The sequence below is a fragment of the Anoplolepis gracilipes genome, chromosome 10, assembly GCF_047496725.1.
Source record: "Anoplolepis gracilipes chromosome 10, ASM4749672v1, whole genome shotgun sequence".
In the NCBI taxonomy this organism is placed as follows: Eukaryota; Metazoa; Arthropoda; class Insecta; order Hymenoptera; family Formicidae; genus Anoplolepis; species Anoplolepis gracilipes.
The window spans coordinates 2,276,083-2,293,693 of NC_132979.1; the positions used below are offsets into that span (position 1 = coordinate 2,276,083).

The window sequence follows — 17,611 nt, forward strand, 5'->3', positions numbered from 1 at the left end:
TTTATATATATTTTAATACATTTAAAATTAATTTTTATTATTTAAAAAGGAAGAAATTTAATAACGAAAAATACATTATGCACGTATACATTAAAAAGCTTTCACAAATTGTTTTGGTTTTGTTCAGAATACATATATACAAATATAGATGGGATTGAATAAAATAATAATAAATATTTTTACAGTATGCTCTAAATTTTATTCTAATTGTAAGTCATCAGAGTTTTTGGTCGTACAAAGTAATCTATAATAAGACGTGTCGAAGACTACTGACATGAGTGAAATTTAGATCACCTTGATCAAACAATGATAGATCAATATCCATATAGGAACCTATAAAATAAATATAAAATTAATTGTAACGCTATTTTCAATAACACAATATTGTGATAAATACTAAATTTTTAAATGAGAAATATAGTATACACATATATTTATATGTTTGACATAAATATTCTGCATACATATATACACACGCTCGTGCGCATAATCATACAATACGTGTATTGTAATTACTTGATTCTATATCATATATATTTATGTACATATAAATAATTATAAATCGAATTTTTTTCGTGAGTTATATATACAATTGTCTAAAATAGAGACTTAATTATTTAAAGTTTTCTTATTAAGTTTAAACATGAAACTAATATGAATATAAATATAATATAATATATATAAAATAAATAAATAAATAAATAAAATAAAAAATAAATATAACACCATTTAATAAATATATTAATAAATATAACACCATATTAATGCCATCAATTTTATATACCTACATGATATAAATTGCAAATATTTCAAACGATTTGTGGTAAGATTATTATTAACGAAGTAAAAATATAAAAAAAGCTTTATATCGACTATATATAATTTCATTATTATTAATTTTTAAATAATTATTGAAAAATAAATGTATAAGCTTCGTAAATAAATAAATATATATATATATATATATATATATATATATATATACATTTACATATAAAAAATAACCTGTTGAGCGACTCATAAAATGAACTTGACAGTCCACTTAAGTGACTCGCGCTTTACGAAATAGTTTACCAAAAAACATTTACCTAAAAAGCACAAACTATTCATTTTACGATGATCCTTGTGATCCGATTTTATCCATCTGTACTTGTCATTTCTGTCGTACTTGTACTATCTCCTCCTGGTGGTCCTCTTCCTCCTGGTGGTCCTCTTCCTCCTGGTGGTCCTCTGTGTGCTGATCGTCGCACTAAGCTACCACGATCCATAAAGTTACCCATACTGATAAATCCTTTCACAGGTTTCTGCCACGCCTTTAAATAAATATTCTTTTATAATATACTCGATAAAAATATGGGAGAAATTATTTAAATTTCTTTCTTATGTTTCAAATTTTATCGACTAAAGAAAAATTTTATTGAAATGAAGCATAACATTGTATACTATAACTCTTTATTTATCTTACATTATCTTGGAAGTCCTGGACTGGCGAGTTGGCGAACTGAAAGAACAATTAAATTTTTTATTTTCAGATATAATCTAAGTGATATTAAAATATAAAAAAATATTAATTATTTTCTAATATTAATGAACTTATAACTCTGAATAATCAATATTATTTAATGGGTAATGAAATGTATGGTTGATTTTAAATGTCTCCAATGTTTCAAAAATTATATATTTGTTTAGGAAAAAGTAAAAATATTTTAAGAAATGATTTACATCTATTCCTATAATATTTAAGCTGTATAAGTTTGTTCCTATATATACGTACTCTTTCTTTTTCTTATTATATTATATTTTAAAAGTTCTATTTTTTTATATTTAATTTACCATATTTATAAGCACTACACAGATAATTTTTACATTACTTTGTTTTGAGATTGTTAGTAAATTATCATCGCAAATTTCTTACTATCAGCGTCGCACAAAGTAAAGTAATGAGGAATAGCTTGATCATCATGCTGAGTTTGATGCACTATGCGCACTGGTTAGCAGAAACAGTTTTCGTTTTTATATAAATCTGCGACGCGATTACGTGTCAAGATGCGGAAACAAAAAACCATTGTTGACAGGAAATAACATGATTTCGATTGTTATCGCACTCTTTGCTTAATTCGAGACAAAATTTAACGCGTGAAACTTGTATAACCAGTATAATTATATGTGTTGCCTCTGCGACTTCTTGCATAATGTTTTTTTGCCATTGTTAGATCTTACCGCTTGCAATTTGACAATTACTGCGTTTGGCAAAACAAATTTGAATTATCAGAGTGCTCTTTTATCTCTTATCTTTGTCAAATTTTCAGTAAGTAACAAACACAGGAGGAGGTATAATAAAAGAGCACTTTGACGGCTCAGATTTATTATGCAAACGTAGTAATTATATGTGACACACATTCGTCATTTATTGTGTACCAGAAATATATTTAGAATTTAATAATATTCGCGTATTTTTATGATTATTACGCTACATTTAATTGATCAAGCTTCAATAAATGATTCCAATATACAATATATCTAGATATGATGAGTGATCAATTAACAGAATCTTTTTTTTAATTTGAACATTTTTTACAAGCCTTGTTAGTTGTAAATTACAACTTTTATTATTATTATTTTTTTTTACTTTGATGATATCTTACGTTTTATTTGTCATAACGAAGATTTGTTTAAGCAGTTTTATGATACAATTAGATACCAAATCCTATAAACAAAATTTTAACATAATTAATTTTACAACGTAATATAAACGACAAATGTAACCAACAAACAAGTAATTAAAACTAACGATCGATGTTTAACACCGTTAAATATATTGACACATAACATCGTTCTTCCGCACTTTTTATTGAATTTTTAGAGATCTATAAGAACGTCACATAAATCATTAAAAATAATATATTAATAAAAAGTTTAGCAATAAAAATTTGTTACTAAATTATTCTGTCTATAAAACAAATTCGAATTTGTTAAATTTGAAAAAAAAATGGTTTTCTCACAACGTGTTAACTTGATTTACGCATATCTGGACTTATACGATCAATTATAAATCGAAAAATACTCTGTGCCGTAATTCCGAGTACATAATTAATTTAAAAAATATATATTTATCTAGGAAAATATTTTGAAAAATACATGATTTACATCTATTCCGATAATATTTAAGCTGTAAAAATTTATTCTTATATATATGTACTCTTTCTACTTTTTATTACATTATATTTGAAAAATTCTTATTTTAAATTTATTTTCATTCCCGAAACAGGAATAATTTTAATAACGAAAAGTACATTATATATGTATGTATACATTAAAATTAAAAGACTTATGAATTGTTTCGGTTTTGTTAAGGACGCGAATATGGATAAGAATAAAATAATAAGAAATATTTTGGATCATAATAACTTTTATTCCAAAATCATCGGAGTTCTTATTGTCAGTTGTGCAAAATAAAAAATAAAATGTGTCAAAGTGTCGAGTGAAATCACCTTTATCTATTTTATGATAGGCTTCAATATCCATGTAGGACCTACGAAATAAATACAAAATTAATTGTAACGCTATATTCAATAACACATTATTCCATTAAACGCTAAATTTGCTTTAAACGACATGTTATATATATATGTAGTTATATATATTTATAACTTTTTTTTTGTATTCTACATACAGACGCACATATATATACACATACATATACATATACATGCACGTGCGCGTGAACACATAGTACATATGTATTGTGATTACTTGAGTCTATATCATGTGTATATTATACATTGTATATATAATTAAAAATAGAATTTTCTCTCATGAGTTATATACAATCACGAATCTTGTAAGCTCTGTATTCTAAAAAAATTTTCTCTGTAAGTTATGTAACTTTTAACTCTTTCTTCTTATAGCTCTTTACTCTTTCTCTCTTGCTCTATAGTGTTACATAGCTTATAGAGATACAGATTACAGAGCATTTTTACAGAAAAGAATAAAACAGAGATTTAATGCTTTAAATTTCTTTTATCTAATGGAATAATGAAACTAATATGTTAAATACTAGATATTAATATCATCAGTTTTACACGATATAAACTGCAAATATTTCAAACGATTAATATTACGATTATTAATAATGAAATAAAAATGTAATAAAACGCTATACATCAACTATACAATTTTATTATTATTAATTAATTTTTAAACAATTGTTGAAAAATGTGTAAGATTCTTAAATAAGAAAATATATATACATATAATAAGTAAACTATTGAGCGACTCATGAAATCTACTTCACCGTTCAGATTGTGCTTTGCAGCGATAAAAAACATTTACCTATAGAACACGAACTATTCGTTCTATGATGATTATTGTGATCTGATTCTATCATTATCCCGCTTGCCATCCCAATCCTCCTTTTGCTCCTATTCCAAATTGTGCTCCCGCTTCTCCTTGCACTCCTCCTCCCGCTCCCGCTTTCTCTTCCCCTCCCGCTCCTGCTCCTGCTCCCATTCCAAATCCTGCTCCAAGTTGTCCTCCAAATCCAAGTCCTCCTCCAATTTGTCCTCCTAATCCTCCTCCTCCCTGTGCCGAACGTCGCACTAAATTACCATGACCCGTAAATTGATTGGCTATGCCGCGAAATCCGTTCACCGGTTGCTTGCGTGCCTTTAAATAAAAATATTATTATATAAAACATATCTGATACAGATATGAAAGAAATTATTTACATTTCTTTTTTTATGTTTCAAATTTTATTGAATAGAAGAAAATTTTAATAAAATAAAGCATAACATTGCACATGTATAAGTTGTTTAGCAATGCCTCTTACTTACATCTTCGAAATCCTGGATTGACGAATCAGCGAACTAAAAGGACAATTAAATTATTTTATCTTACCGATATAATCTCTTTTTAGAATATGATATTAAAATATAAACAATATTAATTATATATTCTCTAATACTAATAACTAAAAGCAGATAACTCTAAATAATGGTTTTATTTAACGTTTATGAAATTTTACGGATTAAATTTCCCAAATGTAAAAACAGAAGAAGAAGAGAAAAATTATTTGGGAAGTAAAAATATTTTTAAAAATATATTATTTGCATCCAGTTTTCGATGACATATAAGCTATAAAAATTTATTCTTATACATATATGTGTTTTTCTTTTCTTTTTATTAGAATTAAAAAAATTCTTTTTATTAATATTTAAAAAACTCTACTTTTTATATTTAATTCAACGTATTTATATTAACATGACACGCATAATTTGCACGTTACTTTGTTCTGAGATTGCTTATGAATTATTATCGCAAATTTCTTACCACTAGTGTCGCGCAAAGTAAAGTAATGAGGAATAGTTTAATCATGATGTTTAGCTTGATACACTAAGCACACTGGTCAGCAGAAGCATTCTCTGCTTTTATATAAATCTTATAATATGCGACATGCCTTTATGTGTCAAGATGCGGAAAGAAAGAAGCCCATCGTCAACAGGAAGTAACGCAATTTTGATTGTTATTATATTTTTGCGTAGCTGGGAATTTGACGCATAAAACTTGTCAATTAAGCGACAGTGTAATTATAATGTCTCGTCTCTGCGACGATCTACACATTAACTTTTGCGATCGCTAGATCTTAAGGCTTGCAATTCGGCACTATATGCGACGCTCATTCGTCGTTTATTATCTGCTAGAAGTATATTTAGGATTTGATAGCATCTATTTGAAATATTCCCGTTTTATTACGCTACGTTTAATTAATTTTAATAAATATCTAAAAATGATCAGTAAACAGTAATTTATGTAATTTGCTTTTTTTACCAGCATTGTCGGTCGCAAATTACAGTTTTTATGTTTTATTTTTGTCGACTTGAATGATATATTGTTTTAATTGTCGTCAAAAATATTTGTAAGCAATTTTGTGACACAACAAGAGATTCAAAGTTTTGTAAACAAAATTTCAATGTAATTAATCAACGCGAGCAGTATAAACAACAAGAATGTAATCAATAAACGAGTAATGAAAACTAATGATCTATATTTAACAATATTAATTGTATTAATACATGTCTTATTCGCATAAGTTTTTATTGCAAATTTTTAGAGATCTATTATAATTATAATTATAATCACATAAACCATTAAAAATAATGCCTTAATAAAAAGTTTATTAACAAGAATTTATTAATAAATTATTCTGCGTACAAGACAAATTCAATTTGTCAAATTTAAAAAAAATACAAGCAGTTTTCTCGCAACGTATTAACTTGAGTTACGCATACAGGATCTGGATTTATACAACGAATCATAAATCGAGAATCAATATTCTGTGTCATAACACGAGTACATAATTATTTGTCTATGAAGATTGTAAAAAAAAGATAGGCGATCTGCTCTCACAACGGTAGTATAAGCGTTAATCAGAAGAAACATTTATACTTTGACATGTCTTATTAAATTACTTTGCACGACTGATGGTGAGAACTTCGATGATTGTGGAATAAAGCTTTGCATATTGTAAAATATTTATTATAATTTTATTCAGTCTCATCCATATTCGTATCTTTAATAAAACCGAAATAATTAGTGTAGAAGCTTTTTAATTTTAATGTATACATGTACATATAATGTATTTTTCGTTATTAAAATTCTTCCTTTTTTAATAATAAAAATAAATTTTATATATTAAAATAAAGATAGTAATTTTCAAGGCTCTTAAATAAAATTAATAATTGAAGTTTTTTTTTAATTAAACAAACGAGTTTTTATTTGCCCTCTTACACCCTGCGTAGGTTCATTTCCCTTTCTCGTTGTTAGGATTAAAATAAAGATAATATATTTTAACGTGTTTCGTATTTTAGTAAATGTAATGCGGTTTATCTCATATATTTTACTATCAGCAAGCTGTCAAACATCACGAAAGAACAATATGTGTGTACATATTTGTGTATACTTGAAATAAATTGTCGCTAAAGTGCCGGATAACAAAAACTATGATTTGCACAATCAATCGCACATTTTTATTACACCAGATTTTTGATGTTTCGCAAAAAAAAATCGCTCAGGAAGTTAAAAACACATTTATAAGAAAAGAAAAAGAATATTTGTCCCTTTCTTCTCTTATAAATGTGTTCTTAACTTCGTGTGAGTTTTTTTGTGATTTTATTAAGGATATGAATAGGGATGGGATCGAATAAAATAATAATAAATATTTTACAATATGCCAAGTTTTATTCCAAAATCATCGAGGTTTTCACCATTATTCGTACAAAGTAATCTAATAAGATGTTGTCAAAGTGCCGAGTGAAATTTAAATCACTTTTATTTATTTTATAATGATAGGCTTCCATATCCATGTAGGACCTATGAAATAAATACAAAATTAATTGTAATGTTATTTTCAATAACACATTCTGTTAAATGCTAAAGCTGCTTTAAACGATATATAGTTACATATATTTATATGTTTTTTTTTTTATTCTACATACACATATACACGCACGCACGTGCGTGTGAATATATAATACATGTGTATTGTGATTACTTGAGCCTATACTATCTATATATTGTACATTGTATGTATAATTATGAATAGAATTTTCTCTTATTAGTTATATACAATCACGAACCTAAGCTCTGTGTTTTGTAAAAAAAAATTTTCTCTGTAAGTTATGTAACTTTTAGCTCTTTCTTTTTTTCCTTCTTCTCTTTTACTCTATAGTGTTACATAACTTATAAAAATACAGCGTCACAGAGCACTTTTATAAAAAAGAATATAACAGAGACATAATGCTTTAAACTTCTTTTATCCAATTGAAATATGACGCTAATATCTTAAATACTAGATATAAGTATCATCAATTTTACGCGATATAAACCGCAAATATTTTAAACAATTGATATTATGATTTCTATTAATGAAGTAAAAATGTAATAAACCGCTATACATTAATTATTTAATTCATTATTATCACTTATTTTATTATTATTAATTAATTTTTAAATAATTATTGAAAAATAAACGTGTAAGATTATGAAATAAAAAAATATATACAGATAATAAATAAACTGTTGAGCCACTCATAAAATCGACTTCACCGTCCCGATTGCGCTCTGCAGCAATAAACATTTACCTATAGAACATGAATTATTCATTCTACGATGATCTTTGTGATCTGATTCTATCTTATTTTCCTGCTCCTCCCGCTCCCGCTCCCGCTCCCGCTCCCATATTAAATCCTCCTTCAAATCCTCCTTTAAATCCTTCTCCAAATCCTCCTTCTCCTCCCGCTTCTCCTTCCGCTTTCGCTTCCATTCCAAATCCTGCTTGTGCTCCTCCTTGTGCTCCTCCTTGTCCTCCTATCTGTGGCGAGCGTCGCACTAAACTACTATGAACCGTGAAGTGATTGGCCATATCATGAAATTCGTGCATTGATTGCTTTCGTGCCTTTAAATGAAAATATTATCTTATAATATAACTGATATAAATATGAAAGAAATTATTTACATTTCTTTTTTATGTTTCAAATTTTGTTGAATACAAGAAAATTTCATTAAAATAAAGCATAACATTGTATATATATATATATATATATATATATATATATATATATATAAAAGCCGTTTAGCAATGTATCTTACTTACATCTTCGAAATCCTGAATTGACGAATCAGCGAACTAAAAGGACAATTAAATTTTTTTATCTTACGGATATAATCTTTTTTTAGAATCTAATTGATTTTATAATATAAATAATATTAATTATACATTCTCCAATACTAATAATTTAAAAACTAATAACTTTGAATAATTTATATTATTTGACATTAGTGAAATTTTATAGATTCAACTTTGCAATTTTAAAAAAAAGAAGAAGAAAAAGAAGAAAATTATTTGGGAAGTAAAAATATTTGCATCTATTTTTTGATTGTATAAGCTATTAAATTTATTCGTATACATATATGTGTTTTCTCCTTTTTATTAGTATATTTAAAAAATCCTACTTTTTATATTTAATTCATTGTATTAACATGACAAGCATAATTTACACATTACTTTGTTCTGAGATTGTTAATGAATTATCATCGTGAATTTCTTACCACTAGCGTCGCGCAAAGTAAAGTAATGAGGAATAGCTTAATCATGATGTTTAGCTTGATGCACCAAACACACTGGTCAGCAGAAGCATTGTTAGCTTTTATATAGATTTTATAATGCGCGACGTTATGCGGAAAAAAACAAGCCCATCATCAACAGGAAGTAACGCAATTTCGATTGTTATCATGCTTTTTGGATGGTTGGCCATTTGACGCATGAAGCTTGTTAAAGAAGTACAATATAAACAGTGTAATTGTAATGTCTTGCCTCTGCGACGATCTGCACATTATCTTTTGCAGATCTATCTTTGATCGCTAAGATCTTAACGCTTGCAATTTGATGACACTAACTGCAACGCGCATTCGTTGTTTATTGTCTATCGAAAGTACATTTACGATTTGATAATATCCTCTTGAAATATTTCTGTTTTATTGTGCTAGTTCTAAATAATTTAATTAATTTCAATAAATATCTAGATATGATCAGTAAAAAGTAATTTTTATAATTTGCACATTTTTTACAAGCCTTATCACAAATTACAATTTTTAAGTCTTATTTTTTTCGACTTGAATGATGTATAATTGTCGTTAGGGAGATCTGTAAGCAATTTTGTGACATAACAAAGATATCAAAATTTTGTAAACAAATTTAAATGTAATTAATCAACGCAAGCAATGTAAACAACTAAGAATGTAATCAATGAACGAATTTTTTATTGATTTTTTAATTGCGAATTTTTAGACATCTATTATAATCACATAAACCATTAAAAATAATTCATTAATGAAAAGCTTGTCAACAAGAATTTACTAATAAATTATTCTGCGTACAAGATATATTCGAATTTGTCAAATTAAAAAAAAATACAAGCAGTTTTCTCGTAACTTTTTAACTTGTATTACGCATATCTAAATTTATATGATGGATTATAAATCGAGAATCGATACTCTATGCGTAATTCTCGAGTATATAATTAATTTGTTTATGGAGATTGTAAAACATGATAGACCACCTGCTCTCGCAATAGTAGTACAACTGTTAATCAGCTGAAACAAACATTTACACTTTGACATATCTTATTAGGTTACTTTGCACTACTGATGATGAGAACCCCGATAATTTCAAAAAACCAAACCAATTATCGTGAGTTATCTATTCATATTATGAGTTTGTCTTGCGGCGATAGATAATAGGATTGTCTTCTTCACGACGTTATTGCATATACACGGGTTATTTTCTCCAATGTATTTATCGCCTCTTTTTCTCCTTTTCTCTCTAATTTTAATAGACATTCGCTTCTAGTTTTCATCTTTTGTCGCATTTTCTTGTCAGTCATCAAAGAATGCTAAGTGAATAGAAGCGAATTACTCGCAACACAAAATTAAACGAAAGCATAAACGTAAGTAATTTTTTGGCACAACACGTTTAAAAGAATGACAATAATTAATTTATAATATATGTAATTAAAATATTTAAATATTTCTCTATTAATTGTGTTAATTTTTTACATGCTTCTGCCAAGAAACTTTCGATGAGATAGCAAATTAGTTTGTTGAGTTTAATCTAATATTTGCAATCTTGCTTATGACTTAAGAAATTACAGCATTTCATGTTTTTATGAAAAAATTATGGCTCATCGTTCAGTCTCTTAAATAATTTCCGACAAAATACGCTGACATTCTAATATTGGTCCAATGATTTTATCATGATTATCAAGCCATTAAATTAAATTGATCCCGTTAAAAAGATTTTAATTTTCCTTCTTGTAAAAAAAAAGATTCATAAATTAGTTAAAAAAGATTCACAAACATCACGGTTTCTATCGATGATATCTTTTAAGGATAATTTCGTTAATTCGGCTAAAGCTTTGCGAATCGCAAAGCTTAGTAGAAAATTTTATTCGCGAGAAAGAAAAGGATATTAAAGCGGGGATTTATTACGTCGACGGTAGAAATGCATTAAATTATATCCAAGCACTCACATTTCGCATTAATACGATGGTAATATTTTATACGAATGTAATTACTCGTAACTGTCTTGGGGCTTGGATATTTTCCTAGACACACGTGACCGAAAATAGCAATTAAAAAAGCACAGGATCTACGCATCGCGCGTGCATCGCGGTGGCCACTAATGACGTCGTTCCGCATTTACAGTTATCACAGAGTAGTGTAAATGAAAAAGGAAAGAATGGAAAATAATTTATTAATGTACTGCGGCACGCGCGAGCCGTATACGATCTGACTAATTAATACATTTTCATGTCTTTTGTAATGATACTTTAGCATAGGTTGTATGTTCTATGATTAATTTTGTAAAGGGATATTTAACCATGGAACTCTAATATTAATTTATATAATTATTAATTATATGATATGTATAATTCTTATAAATAATATAAGCTAATGATATAATATATTTTCACAATATTTATTTTTATTTTTTATTAATAATTATTTCTATTTAAAAAATATTTGATTAATCAAAATTAAATTTTCCAATTAAAATTTCATTATTTGGTTTTTGCAACGAGCCATAATGACTCTTTAAATATGTACTTTAAATACGTGATAAACGTACAATAAAAGCTAAGTAATTTTCTTATTGTTAATAGTAAAAGAGGAAGGGAAAAAGAGAGAGCATGCGACCAGCATCGATGTCGCCGATGTTGCTCTCGCTTACGCGGTGTTGATCTCCCCGGTGACTCTGATCACTCTGAACCGAGAGCGCGAAGCTGCACGAGGGCACCCGGGAGGAGAGAAGGGACAACGTGGTACCCTCGTGCTCGGTTTTTCAAGCGTGCCTCGGAAGGGCAGGGGGCCTGATTGCGCGGGATTCCCGCTTTGAAGTGGCACCGCCGATGTTCTCGGGCCGTCTCGACTCGTTACCGCTACGGGATACGGGGCTCTCTTTTTTTTTTTCTCTTTCTCTCTTTCCCTTTCACCTTTTCTGCGACTCCCGCGATTGTAAGTGAACTCTCGGTCGAATTCTAGAATATAGTTTTCTTTGTTACGCGATAAAGGTATCTTAAAGCTCGTAAATTGATTCATTTACAATTAGTATAAAAGCCTACGGATATCGTGATTAGTTTTAATTCTAATGATTCAATTACTTTTTACAGATAATTAAAACTTCTTAAATTTTGTAAAAAAAATATGATACACATATAAAAATATATATATCTCTATTTGTCGATTTTTGTTAAATTATGTCCTTGAATTAGAAATTTAAAATAAATATTCACATTACGAAATATGTAGTGCAACATATCTAGATATAAAAAAGCAAACTTTTAATTAGCACCGGTACTTTTTAATTTCTCACCCCATCGTATTAGTCAGGAACAAAAAGTCTCTAATCTCTGGACCCATGGTGTCTCTGGAATACTTAACGCGAAGTAGGATACAAGTCCCGGTACTTTTTATTATTCTTCGAATAAGAGATAATTAATTGTTGAAGCTCGCGTCGTATATATTTGATTTTAAATTCTCATTAAATTACACAGCGTAAAAAGTGGCTCTTAAAACAATGTAACAATTAGAGTTTGCAGCATATCAGAAAGAAAGGAAAATATCAATAATTATATAAAGATTTATTTGTCGAAACTTCAAATATATTTAAAAAATATAGCAAAATATTTTTTCAAGAAGTAAAATCAAACTAAAATAATGCAACAGATCCCCTCTGAATTGGACTAGGTTCTCTGACATAAACGGATCATTTTAATAGCATAAAATGTATTGCATAAATTATTCATGAGGAAAATAATAGAAAAATATTTTATAGGATTACAAAAATATGCATATTATCGTGTGCAAAAAGGAAAACAAATGCTTCTTATTCATCTTTCCTTACAAGTGTCTATATATATTTATATATATATTTTTTTTTCACATCACGCTCGTGGAAAAATACAAAGGTGTATCATCTCGCGCACGTGCGCTTGCTTATTTATACTTGTACAGATACATACATTTAGAGAGACTTATACAGACCCATGCTGTATCGTGGAATCCGCGAGTGGCACTGTCGAGGAACGACGTAAGAAGATAACGCGCCCTCCGAACATTTCGGATTCCAGTCGCACCAAAGAATAAACCCTTGCCGTTTCTTCAACTCCCGCGATTTCATCGTTTCTCTTTATCTTCCTTTTTCTCGCGGTCTTTGAATTTCTTGACTCGTCGGATAATTATGTTCCCGGTCTTTATTCCCCGACTTTGATTCTATCTATAAGCATATCGATCTCGCCATTTCTTCCCGAATTCTTCTTTTTTTTTTTACTTCGCAAAATTTCTTCTCGAAATTATTCGATGACGCTTTTTCATTGCAATCATTTAAAAAAAATTCAAAATTCTTAAAGGATTTTTTTCGCAGCCTAAGAAAATTGATTCGATTTTTCCGATAACAAAATTTCCAATTGATTAAAGATCCAAATTATTTATCACCCTCGTTTTATATTTTTAAAATACGAATGCGTATACGCATGAAAGGAGAATGGCAGTTAATTTTATGGTGAAAACTTGGCTTCGCGATTAGACTCGATTGCGATGGGGCATGAATTTCCAGATTCTCTGTAGAACGTTGGATGGACCGGATCGGTACGAGAGCGGGCAATTACATCGGGGAACAATTACAGGTTGGCGCGTCCTCGCGGTCCGCCGTTGCGATTTCTTTTGCACCCTGAGATTCCGATGGCGAAGAACACCTTACGAGGGCAGAACTCCTTTCGCGGTACGAAACAGTGAAAGATAGAAACGAGACGGTAAACGAGAGAAGGAAAAAACAGGCGAGAGTTTCTCAAATTAAATCCGAATATATTTTAAAATCATAGTTTATTTTCGTAAACTGTGGGAAAAAATATTTATTCAAAAAGAAATCAATAATCATTTTCGAGTTAAGAAAGATTAATAAGAAATTTTGTTTATTTTATTAGATATAAAAGAAGATTTAAAGACATTTTTTTAAAAACACATTTTTTAAATCTCTTTAATTATCCCTGAGACTTTTTAAAATTTTTTAAATCTAATTATATAATGAGTTACATCAATTCTGAATCTCACCCATGTTTCAAATTTATATAGATTTTTAAAACATTCTTTACTTCAATCATTAATGAAGAGGTGCAATAATGATTTTTACGAGAGTCGTCCAATTTTAAACGGATTAATCGCTCAAACGTTTGAATTAATTAAAAAAAAAAAAGAAACAAAGACAAATCGCACTCGGGAGAGTTATCAGCAAACACTTTCCCGCAACGCAATAGCAATTTATCTTAAAAGAGAGAGAATTTCTTGGTAAGATTGTAAACGTCTACCACGACCACGCCTTTACTGCCACGAATAATAACATTGCTTAAGGTTAACGGTTATCATAGCGAGTGCCTGCTTTTAAGGATTTATCTCTTACGGTCGAGCCGATTATCATCCCAGATAATCCTGCGCTATTTTCTTTCAGCGAGCTGCTATCCATGCTAATTAATCCACCGAGAGTTGCTTCAGACTAGAAATATTTAAGTCTCAGGGTCTAGTTGCCATTTCTACAATTATATGTTAATAAATTTAAATATAGAAGAACTGTAATATACGTTAGATCATTGAATGAGATAATCACAGCAACGGAATTTCTGAAGCTTGAAATAATTAAATCAAATTGTCGAAGTCGGAAATCAAGAAAAGGACTATAATATCCGCAGGGGAGATGCTTAATTAGAACTTAGTAATTAGAAAACATATTAGTTATCACTATCGTAGAGAGACCGTTTTACGATATTATTCAAGTATCAACGTAATATTCTTCATACGCGATCTATCGAAATAATTGCCGGGAGAGACGTAACGCGCTACGCGAACCGCGAAAATCGCGGAATCTCGTAAATACTTTACGACACGCGTTGCCGCACAAAGACACGCACGTTTTACGGTATCGACCTCGTATATATATATATATATATATATATATATATGTCGATATACGCATAAAGATTATTTTTCTAACAGCACTTTACGACACCATGTAATCCTTCCCGCCGAGATAGACAGAGAGACGAAGCGCGCTCTGTCTTCTCTCTCTTTCACCTTGAGCCGAAAGAAAAAGCTGCTTACGAGCACGCATCTAATATCTATCTACATCCCGTTCAATTATCCATAATTAGTTTCCGCGATTATTCACGCTTCCTGTTATCCCGTTAATCTATCGCTAAAGTACCGCCACCGTCCATCAACTGTCCATCTAGCCATCGGATCGATCGAGCGATCCACGTGGATCGATATCGCGGAGGCAATCTCGCGAGATAGCACCAACCTTGAAGTACCGGAGCGACCTTCACGATCGTAGCGTGTAAAATCACGGATTAAGTGCGAGGTTCTTTAATGATTTCAAAATAATTTTTATAATATTTAGTCTCTATTGAAATAAAAATGCAATATTTTTTTAGATTTTCTGAGATTGATCGACAAATGTTTAATTTGTTACTTTGCCCGCATAAATTTTCTTATCAGTTTTTAACATTTTTATGTGATTTAAATTATGATTATACTATTTATAAGCACTCGTAGAATAGCACTACTAACAGTAAAGAGATTAAAATGATGAATCATTCGCAAGGTCAATTTAACTCCGCTACCAAGTTTGGCGACGATTAGTTATTCTACAATAATACACCGTTCGACTCAGCGCAATTAATTCCACGTCCTTTTATTACACGGCTGTTCGCAAATTAATTTTACATTCAATGTACGAGTAAACCACACTTGACACAGTTTCGTGGAGTCATGTTCGTCAAGATTGGTCAACTCATCGCAATGTAACCGATTCTTTTCTTCTTACGATGATACGATTTATATAACGTAAAAGTGGAAAGGATCTTGTTAAATCCGATGATTGTCCGATGATTTTGAATATTTCAATTTTGCAAACCTCGTGTTAGAGATATTTGATTTTTTTCTCGGATGAACGAGAAACCTCATTTTAGCATTAATTCATGTCGTTTCATAAGATACAGTTATTCTAATTTATTAATTATAGCATAGAATAATTTTATTCTAAATCAGAATGTATACTTATTGAAAAAAACATGCAAAACTTGTAATTCTCATGAAATTTTTTGGGCCTCAAGAAATTTTTTAAAAATTCCCTCTGATAATTTTGCTCTTATTACTGTAAATTATAAATATATATATATATATATATTTGTTTATATATTCAATGTTTTAAAAAATATTGAATATACAGTACATATTCTTTGTTTTAGTAATAAAGAAATTAAAATGTTATAAAAAAGTTAAAAATTTTTATCTTAATAAAAGCTATTCAATTTTTTGCAGAGTACTTTTGTAAATCTAATATTTAAAATTAAAGTGGTTTTGTGTTTTTCCTTTTTACGAGTGAAAAGCATTCGAAAACGTACACGATAAAAAGTTTATATTAGAAAATTACATCAAAAAAATCTATAAAATATTCTCATCTTTACCTGAAATTTTAAACAAAAAATGGAAGAATGTCGGGGAATTTTTTTTACAAGATTTGAGTGGACACCTTGTAAATAAAGTTTTAACTAGTTAAACATGGCTCGATAGTATCGGAGCCGAGTGTATCAATGACTATCGATTTATTACCGTGTCCACGTGAATCGACGAGCTGAAGTCGAGTCGAGTTCGGTTAGGTCTTGGCCCGGGGGTCGCGGGGGTCACGCGTCTCGCCAGCGCGATGATTGGCGGAATGTGCGCGCCGTTTTACGTTTACGAGGCTTCGGGGACGACGAGAGCGCAGGCGAAAAAGGGGGAAAACGAGCGTCGACGAGAGGTGGGGTGGTCGGGGTGTCGGGGAGACGACCGAGAACCTCGAGACGAGTCTCGAACGTGGGACGGGGAGAAGGGTAGAGAGAAGAGGAAGCGCGCGCGCCGCTGCAGTTATAATTTGATGCAACGCGGCTATAAAGGAGATTACGCGCATAGATGGCTATAATTTTCGTGGAAAATAGCGTGGGACCTCTCTTTTCATTCCTCGCGTGAACGTCCTTATCCTTTCTCGCCTCTTCTCGCGTCCCTTTTCGCGACGGCTCCTTCCCACCCTCTTCTTCGGCTTATACGTATGTACACACCTCGTCCTTCCTCTCTTCTTGCTTATCTCGAATCTGCGATGGTTCGTTAGCTCGAGAGAAATTCCCTTGTATCAATATCCTCGGTAATAGTTCTACATGGAATACACGTCGCAATTATATAATACGCATATATTTGACATATATATATATATATATTTACAGAATGTAAAACACTTTGTGAAACGAATAAGATTTCACGTACCTCGAAAAAATTATTTATTTTATCGGCAAGTAATATCAAAAATTCTTCGGTTTCTCGACTGATTGGTTTTAATGCAGTCTTTAATTTTTTGCAAAAGTACGGAAATCATATTTACATATATTTAATTCTATTAAGCATAATTATTAGATGATTTTTACAATATAAAACGCATAATAGTATACTGTGAAAAGATAGACAAGTGTATTAT

General features: G+C 29.9%; 3 protein-coding genes across 5 annotated transcripts in view; 1 reads left to right on the forward strand and 2 right to left on the reverse strand.

Annotated features, from left to right (window-relative positions):
- The window catches only part of LOC140670119 (uncharacterized), a 46,135-nt gene that overhangs the window by 14,173 nt on the left and 14,351 nt on the right, over nucleotides 1–17,611 (forward strand). The window lies entirely within an intron of this gene.
- LOC140670429 (uncharacterized) lies at nucleotides 3,392–5,416 on the reverse strand. Its single transcript, XM_072901017.1, has 4 exons — nucleotides 5,329–5,416; nucleotides 4,833–4,865; nucleotides 4,333–4,665; nucleotides 3,392–3,532 (listed from the first exon to the last, which is right to left on the reverse strand). Exons 1-3 carry the CDS (start codon nucleotides 5,371–5,373, stop codon nucleotides 4,387–4,389), a joined length of 357 nt encoding a protein of 118 aa, XP_072757118.1. The 5' UTR covers nucleotides 5,374–5,416; the 3' UTR covers nucleotides 3,392–3,532; nucleotides 4,333–4,386.
- Nucleotides 7,215–9,182, reverse strand: LOC140670225 (uncharacterized). Its single transcript, XM_072900799.1, has 4 exons — nucleotides 9,106–9,182; nucleotides 8,651–8,683; nucleotides 8,139–8,452; nucleotides 7,215–7,368 (listed from the first exon to the last, which is right to left on the reverse strand). The coding sequence occupies exons 1-3, from the start codon at nucleotides 9,148–9,150 to the stop codon at nucleotides 8,192–8,194; spliced, it is 339 nt and encodes a 112-aa protein (XP_072756900.1). The 5' UTR covers nucleotides 9,151–9,182; the 3' UTR covers nucleotides 7,215–7,368; nucleotides 8,139–8,191.

Excerpts from the sequence above, each read along its gene's own strand:
- LOC140670225 (XM_072900799.1), bottom strand. The coding sequence starts at position 9,150 with ATGATTAAGCTATTCCTCATTACTTTACTTTGCGCGACGCTAGTG. Across the intron at positions 8,684-9,105 it reads TACTTTGCGCGACGCTAGTG|TTCGCTGATTCGTCAATTCA; the intron begins GTAAGAAATTCA and ends TTGTCCTTTTAG. Across the intron at positions 8,453-8,650 it reads CAATTCAGGATTTCGAAGAT|GCACGAAAGCAATCAATGCA; the intron begins GTAAGTAAGATA and ends TTTCATTTAAAG.
- LOC140670429 (XM_072901017.1), bottom strand. The coding sequence starts at position 5,373 with ATGATTAAACTATTCCTCATTACTTTACTTTGCGCGACACTAGTG. Across the intron at positions 4,866-5,328 it reads TACTTTGCGCGACACTAGTG|TTCGCTGATTCGTCAATCCA; the intron begins GTAAGAAATTTG and ends TTGTCCTTTTAG. Across the intron at positions 4,666-4,832 it reads CAATCCAGGATTTCGAAGAT|GCACGCAAGCAACCGGTGAA; the intron begins GTAAGTAAGAGG and ends TTTTATTTAAAG.